General features: G+C 39.9%; 1 protein-coding gene across 1 annotated transcript; it reads right to left on the bottom strand.

Annotated features, from left to right (window-relative positions):
• Positions 1-448: 448 nt before the first annotated feature.
• Positions 449-6,035, bottom strand: tmem128 (transmembrane protein 128). Its single transcript, XM_042074305.1, has 5 exons — positions 5,893-6,035; positions 3,960-4,092; positions 3,288-3,449; positions 1,052-1,160; positions 449-636 (listed from the first exon to the last, which is right to left on the bottom strand). The coding sequence occupies exons 1-4, from the start codon at positions 5,996-5,998 to the stop codon at positions 1,061-1,063; spliced, it is 501 nt and encodes a 166-aa protein (XP_041930239.1). The 5' UTR covers positions 5,999-6,035; the 3' UTR covers positions 449-636; positions 1,052-1,060.
• Between the last annotated feature and the right edge of the window lie 2,732 nt (positions 6,036-8,767).

Genomic DNA, 8,767 nt, shown 5'->3' with positions numbered 1-8,767 from the left:
TGTAGGCTAATGTCATTATTCTGTGGCTAACAGCACAGTAGTCGCAAAGTAGCAAAGTGACGCATGCGCGACTCGCATCCGGTAGGGACTCACATCGGGGAGTGACACCGTTCTTCAGAAAATCTATGGGTGACGTCACAGACGCATTGTCCGTATTTTTACAGTCTATGGTAATTACCGGACATCGGAAACCCTGCTCCATGGAATACTTGAACACAAAATTTGACTGTCTCTACCAGGACACTAAAAGGGGGCCATAGCTGGATCATCCAACTTCTTACTCAACACAGTCAAGCTTCTGCCATGCTGATCTCAGTCCATTGATCTTAAACATATTTTTAATTAGCTCCCCTTCAAGGTTGGATTTTTTCATAGAGACTAAGAGATTAATGTAATGCTGCATATAGACAGATGACTTACAGTATATAAAAAAAAAATAGGAAAGCACTTTAATTTTACTGGTTTATTAACAAACATTTACATTTGTGGACGACACAGTAAAAAAAAAAGGTTAATTTAAAATTATGGCAAAAGAACAATGACATTTATAAAACAGTGATGGAAACAGTTTGATCAAAAGTTAAGTCTTATGCGCGCTTGTAAGGGGTAGCAAAAGTGTCTGGCCATCCTGGGCGTCTGTGAAATCACAAAATAAAGAAAAAGCGAGTTACTTCTTTGCCACCATTTTCTTTTTATGTAATTAAATTTCACATGTACTACATTGAGCGCCACTACTGAACAGAGTATAGCCTATTATGTTTAAGTTTCCAAATCTAGCATCAAGTAATGCTGATTAGTATACTACTAGGGCTTACCTAAATCAAGTTGTTAGAGGGTATATTAGGCTCTATATCCCAGTTACATATGGCAAGTTAGAACAGCTACAAAAGTTAATGCAGCTAATCCTTTTGATATGTGTGTGTATGTGTTACGAGGGCTGTAAGAGGGTAGGGGGGCTACACTAGCTAATTCATTCATCAGTTGAAAAATGAGTTTTCAGAATGTGGTGATGCAGTGTGCTGTAAAAGTCTCCTGTCTCCAGAGGCCTCACCTCGTCCTGTCATCCTAAGACTGAGATGAACATCACAACCCCCATGAACTGGGTGAAGAGGATCACGGGAGTGAAGAAGGACCACACTGGCCAAAGGGCGATGTTAAAGCTGAGGAAACAGCAGCAAGTGTTCAGATCAGACTTGGAATTTCACCATTCTGGGGGCAAGGCCACTTGGCCTTCAGTTGGGCATATTTGGTGGGGGGCACAAAGGCCACATGTCAGGGCACCAAGGCCAAAGTTAACTATTAGTAGTAGGCTATAAAAATTATCAAAGTTGTATTTAGCCTATTCACTGCAGTAGACCTGCATCACTGTATGAAACATTACAAAAACATGAAATGAAAACATGACATATTACATAGAACTGTAAATCTGACTATCTAATATTTACAGATATCTAGGCTATATATAACATTTATTTTATATTTGGCCTGTTATGAAATCATGTATTGAACAATTTAAGCACAGCTCAGCTTTAAGAAACTCAAATAGCCTAGATGCATGCTTAGCATTTTGTGATCATTAAGGCTACTTTTACAAACTCTTAGTCAGCTGTCCTCTGATTTACCAATATATAGGCGATATTTGTAACATTTATTTTGTATTTGACCCATTATGAAATTATGTGGAACAATTTAAACACATTGTAAAACTTAAAGCCCACATTTGGAGACATCCATGTATGTCGAACTTTACTGCAAATTCAAAACTGGATTACTCTGGAACGGCTAACTGTACAGGGGACTGCTTTACACCTTTGTGTTCGGTAAGGTCTCCTGTTTATTCTGATATATGGGTTGTCATGTGTTAAAAGAAGGGTTCGTAAAGTATTACACCGAGATGAATGGGTATGGAGATCATGGGATGCAACACCTTCAGTAGAATGTATGATTAAATTGAATTATATTATTTACTTTTCTCGCGAACCGTTCAACACAGCAATTATCGGCTAACATCGTTTAAAAGCTGAGAAAAAGCTCTTTCATGTGATACGTGTGATGTCTGTATGATGAATAGGCTACTTCGCGAGTAGTTCAACATGAGAATGGGTGAATTTGGACGCACTTTCTTTCTTGCGCTGCCACTTTCTCCACTGCGTAAATGACTAAATTAATTTGCGCTGTGAATGCTAAGATTATTTTGACAGGCCACAGGCTAAATAAAAATCGCTATTAGTAGGACGCAAAGCAGAATATTGAAAGAAGGGGGCACCAAGGCCACCGTGGCCTGTTAACCTCTGATTTTCAAAGGGGCCTCACGGCCAACGCAAGGGGCCACGATGGCCATGGCCGTCGTGGCCGCCGTGAAATTCCTACCCTGGTTCAGATCATCATCTTGTACGTCTAGGCCATCCTTAAAAATATTTTCGTTTGCCGTAACCCGACCTACCCTGTCAATTTAGAACCGACCCAAATATTTATTTTTTTCCCCTTTTAGTCCGACCGACTTGCCGGTTGTAAACTTGCGTTAATACCGACCGATTGTTTTTTTTACTCTAAACAACCAATACAAATGCAATAAAATAATATTTCTTTTAGTAGGCCCAAGTATTGTGAATATAAATTGCCTACATGCAAACGTGGCTCACTTAAAAAAAAACCTGTGGCATCATCTCTACACCATTGGTTTTACGCATGTCACACTATGGCCTACGCTTCGTTTCATTCACACAAACTGATAATGCTTTTACTTGGCACGAAGTTCTGGAAGAACTGTGGCCAGATCTTTTCTCATCCCTTCTCCCCCTAGTCTAACGGTGACCGTGTCGGAGTATTGAAATTGGTTGTGGTCTATTCAGCATTTCTCAAAATATGGGTCCAAAATATGGAGACTGCTGGTCCGTGGAGTCGTGGAGTGAAATTAGGCCCGGCGCTTCATCTGATAATTTGCTGCGCAGTTGATCAAGAAACCGCGGATCGACTAAAAAAGAAAACAAACGTTTCTGCTATCAATGTCATTAAACATGGAGCCCTACAATTAAGTGGTGGTATGAGCATTCATACAGCAACAGTACTCAGGAACATTGCCAGAAATATTGCTCAAATAGTTGCCTTGTGAAACATCCGCTTTAGTCATCATATTTGAGCAACATTATGACATGAAAACAGAAGTGCACATAACAACCACGAGAATACCTGTTCCTCAAATATACATTTAATTAATTGGGAATGTGAATGTCTATTACATAATTCTCCATATCAGTCTGTCAGAGCACCTCTGGGAAGTTTCTGACCTGCAAGAGGCTGCAATAAAGGCTGCTGTAGTTAAAGGGGGAATGGCAGGGTACTCCTGGTCATAATGTTGGATGCCTTTACACCACTCCAGGTATACGATGCAGAATGCAGCCAGAGATATGCATAGAGTCAGCAGCACCAGTCCAACATTAAACCACCAGCTGTGAAGGACAGAGGGGAGAACTCAGTGAAACAACGGAGCAAGTTCAATTCCATTATATTTCATCATCACAAAGGGATACCGTCTCAGGATCCATCACAGAACCTAAGGCTGAAACCCCCAACAGCAAACAAAGAGGCTACAATCAGTGGCAAGAAAACTCCCCTTTAACAACAAATATTATTAGAATGAATGAGTGAAAGATAAGAATAGATTGTTAGAATACATCAAAATAAGAAATTGATATGCCAACTATACATTACATAGACATACTAGGCTATTGATATGCCAACTACTACATTACATAGGCATACTAGGCTACTGCTCAATAAATTAAGGCTGGGCTAATATCAATCAAGTCCAAATTAGGCCATTACAATGGATTATCAATAGACAGATATGAGCAATGACAAATTGTAGACAAATAATGACAAAACCAGCCTTTTTGTTAGCATCATGACCAATTGATCCTTCAATCAAACAAATCAGCCTGCCCATGCAAAGAATCTACCTCTTAATATCGGTGTCTTCCATGACGACATTAAAGAAATCCACATAGTAGGTCAACCCTATGGATGCTAGGATCCAGAAGACGGAGTGCCGGTTAATGCGTGGGAGTGGTTTGTCATCTTTCTCTTCTTTACCTACAGAGCCGGACAGTAACGGAGTACATTTACTTGAGTACAGTTTTGAGGGATCTGTACTTTACTCGAGTATCATTTTTGGGGAGTACTCATGACTTTACTCAAGTACATTTGAGAGGCAAATATTACACTCTTTACTCCACTACATTTCTATCCATAACTGTGAGTACCCTTTACTACTTCTAAAAAAAAAAAAGGAAAAAAGAAAAATCTCGGAAACCCTCAATTTGTTGTTTCCCTCTCAAACGTGATTGGATTGTGCAGGCGCCACTGATTGGGACAGCCTATCAGCAATCACCTTCAGCTTTCCGCCAAAGTCAACTCCATGGTTGGAGACAAACAATGGATGAAGATGCAGCAGGTCCATCCCGGATATGTGCCAAGCTGTGGCCCCACCTCGCCAGACTATTTCAATTTTCTGAACAAGTTAATAATAGTTTTCGCTTCAAGTGTTTCCATTACAAAATAGTATTTTGTATTTGAAATATGTATTTTAAATACATGTATTAGAAATACTGCCATTCCCTGGCAACATGGTAAAAAGATGAAAATGACTTGATTTTACTTTCAATTCCTTTTACATTCTCCAAGGTATTAACATTAAATTGTTTCATAACTCCATGTAGGATGTTTCTGTACATAAATGTAAGCACTGTGGCAGTAGTAATGCAATATTTAGAAAATGTACTCTTGTACTCTTGATACTCAAGTACTTTTAAAAACAAGTACTTTAGTACTTTTACTTAAGTAGACATCTGACTGTTGTACTTTTACTTGTACTTGAGTAAAATTTAGCAAAGGGTATCTGTACTTTTACTCAAGTAATGAAGCTGTGTACTCTGTCCACCTCTGTTTACCTATAAAATTCAATCAAGTGGTCAGACAAGTAATAGGCCTACATGTAAACATATCTAAACAATCTACAATAGGCCTAACTGAATTACAACAGAGACCCATCTTGATAATTTGTTGATAGGGCATTTACCATAAACAATACATTATAATGAATAAGCCAGCCATACGTTTATTAGGCCTACCCTATGACAAGCAGGCTAAATAAATCGCCAGTTGTGTATCAAGTAGACACCTTAGCGTATCGTGAAATTAATATCGTGGGCACACTATATTACACCGTTATGTGGAGGATTCGAGGTTTTGATGTAAATCTATACAATACACGATGTGGCAAGGGGACAACATTATCATCAAAATAACATTTTTAAGATGTCTTTTTTTCACCGCATAACTTGTTTCCTAGTTACAAGTTATCCTAATCCATTGCTTGAGGAGGAGCCAGCGACAAACTGAACAGCTGCCATACAGTGGCTACTGGTCATCCCCAAACAATGCAGTTTGTGTTACCAGTACCATGGCACCCACTGAAGCTGTTTATTCCGACAAAGCAAGTCTGACAGGACTGCGGAGCCCTCTGTAAATGAATGTTGTGCTGTTTTGAAGATCTCAGTTTTGTTTTCAACTCCTTGATAAGTTGTGCATTGCTCTTTGATGACAAACGTTAAAAGTTAGCTAGTAATGTTACTGACTAACTTTATTTTGTATTGGCCTTAGCAACAAATAGCAAGCACCATTTGATTTGACAGTAGGCCTAGTCTCGCGTGTATTATCTTATATCTTGTAACCAAACTTTGCTGTCAATCAATGTTGATCTGTGTGGCTGTTTAATTTAGATAGCAAGCTAGCCATAAGTACAGTCCATTTTTCGCCAGGGATATCTGGCCTGACATCAGCATACATTTCCTAGGTTCCGTTCAGAAAGTGAGCAAAAATAATTAGACTTACTCTTTTCTTCGCCATCATCAGAGATCCCTTGCAGAAGCAGCTCGGCATCTCTTTTGAATCGATTTCTTAGCGTTACTAGTTCATTTTCTGCAAGAAAGTCTGCCATGGTTTGAGCCAGGCAGTGTGATAAATGACGTTAACTTCCGGGAAGTAAATTATGACGTACATTTAAAGGACCCGCCACCAACATTTAAATTGGGCATATTACTACGGTAAACAGAAAATAACCAGGGTAGCAATTAATATACAGGCCTTGGTAAATGTAATAGATACTCTTGATTACAAGCAGAATTGCATGAAGCTTTATGACCTGTGGGAAAGTGCTGACAGATGTCTTTGCACATTTCATTTTCAGTGGAAATGTACAGGGATGCCTTCTGTATTTTCAGAAATAATCAGAATCATATATGAGCTTGATGGACTGGGCTTTCAGAATTTGGGTGCAACCTCAGTATAAGTAAGAGAGTCTAACAAAAGAATGCAGGTGAAGGTTTGAGCTGGAGGTTGTTCCAAATCAGACTAGCATCAGCATGACTTGCAAGTCCTTCAACTTTGAGAGGCACCCCAGTGCTGCCCAGGTATGGCGTCCCCAATGGACCCAAAGGAGAGCATGTCAAAACTGTCCCTCGAGGGTCAGGGTCAGTAGTTCACAGAGTTCAAACAGTTCGTCATGCCAAGATTTCCAGGTTCTCATATACTGAAAGGGGCAGCCAGTGGTATGTGATACCTACCAGCTAGTGTAAAGAAATGCGAACTATTAAACAAGGAAAGCTGTTTTGCCTACTTCAAGCAGGTTTTTCCTTCTTTTTTTAAGTGTAGCTCAGCTAGTGTTTCCCAAAAGAACTGGGCTACCTCTGATATACCGTAGACACAAAAGGTATGAAAAAAAAAAAATCAGAGCAGAACACAGTTCAACCTCTAAGAGGATCAGAGTTTCAGGTGCAAGACCAACAGGGCTTTATAGAGGAACGTGATATAGCTGGGGGGAAAAAAAAAAAAAAATCACAACAAAAGGACCAATGTGGAAAATTGGTACAATGAGTGAACAAAAAACTGACTGACTTGATGTGGCCATCAAGCATGGCAAATGGTGTAAACAGACGAACACATGGAACCTATTTTGATAGACCTATGCCAACGTCATTTACAGCTACTGCAATGCTAGCATTTAATCGCTGCAGCGAGTCAACTGCTATCAAGCTTGTCGAGTGAATTAAAGATGTTATTTGATGCCTATGGATCTCATGTCTGATGTAGGCTAATGATATCTTTCAGCTTACAAGGCTAGCAAGTTTTAGAACTGGTGCCGTGACAATCTATGAAGACCCCCACAGCTGATGTCCAGTGTTTAACACCCTTCAAATAAATGTAAACCACACTGTCACCGTTAAATCCAATTTTTTGTGAAAAGTTAAACAGCACCCCTAGTAGGCACCCTGGCCTCTTATCTGAGGCGTGTACTTTTACATACACATTCCCTCCACGGTGTGCTGCACAGAAGTGCACAGCAGAGCAACACTAGCCTCTCTCCTTCCCGTCAGAATGAACAGAGCTCCAGGTTAAGGATGGCATGAATGAAGGGGTGTCTGCATTGAAGTCCACAGTGTGAAGGGGCTGAAATACTAACTGTCTTATTCCCAGTCTGGACTTGATATTGGCCTGTGTACCATTAACCCCCACTGCTATGAAAGTCTTTACACCTCACTGACCTTGAAACAGACTTATCACGGATGGTTAATTCACATGATTTAAGAACCTCATGCTATAAAAAAGTTTTAGTTCTAATACTAAGATTAGGCCTAAATTTAACCAGTTCACTAATGTTTCCATTGGTCGGCAGATTACCTGCCCAATCAGCGAGGAGATGGGATGACGCTAGTTTCGAAATCGAAAGTGGCTGTGGTAAACGGTAGTAGCAATGCCTGCAAATATAAAAATATTGCCATCGGAAGAATGTGTACATTATTTATAGCAAAAGTCAGCCAACATAGCCTGCATAGATTTCTGACTGCCAATGCTGCTTAATGTCAGTTTGTTAAATTTAGGCGAAGTAGGAAATAACGTTATGAATCTCTGATTAATGTGATTGGTTAGGCTGGACCAATGATTTTTAGCGCAAAAGTCTACGTCGGTCGCGATGCAAGTGCTGGAAAGGTTTCTCAATCGTGAGTGACCAGACTCTATTCACTCTGTGAATGAGTTTGGTTTACCAGGCTAGCAGTATGCAGGGCCTGACAGAAAAAAATATAGGCCACTGAAAATCAATATTTTCAAGACTAACACTTCATCCCTTTCACCAAATAATTGGATATTGTAAGCGATGACAGATTAGTTTGTCTCAGTGTGAGTTCGCTCAATTTGTGATGCAGCACATCCCTGTGGTTGAGTTGCCTGGTCCTGGCAGACTGTAGGCTACCTCAGCTCGGTTTTCACTGGAATAACGTCTCAAATCCTTCAGCTGAAAACGGTTCAGAGTCCCAGTTTTTAAAGCCTGCCATTCAGCAAGATAAAGCACTAGAGATTTGTTTTTTAAAAAAGTGCTTGAACAAGGAAGAGCTCCCAGATCTCCATGAATGAATTTGTGAGGGTGGTCAGTACACACACCTACAGACAGCTGGTGTATGGCAAGATACATAAGAGTCCACACATTCAACATGACCTTGAACAACGAGTGATTTGTGGCTTATTTGCACCAACTGCATATTGAAAGACTTGTTTACAAAAGTCAAGGTTATGTAACACAGCCATACAAATGAGACAGAAGAATAACGTGCTGCTGTCTTGGTTTCAAGAAGGCTTATAGATGGAGACCTGATAATGTGATATCAATATAAAATAGATATAATGTCTTATCAACACATACAGACTCAGTGTG

This window comes from Alosa sapidissima, chromosome 20 (assembly GCF_018492685.1).
Source record: "Alosa sapidissima isolate fAloSap1 chromosome 20, fAloSap1.pri, whole genome shotgun sequence".
Taxonomy (NCBI): domain Eukaryota; kingdom Metazoa; phylum Chordata; class Actinopteri; order Clupeiformes; family Clupeidae; genus Alosa; species Alosa sapidissima.
This window is presented reverse-complemented; position numbering and strand designations above follow the sequence as displayed.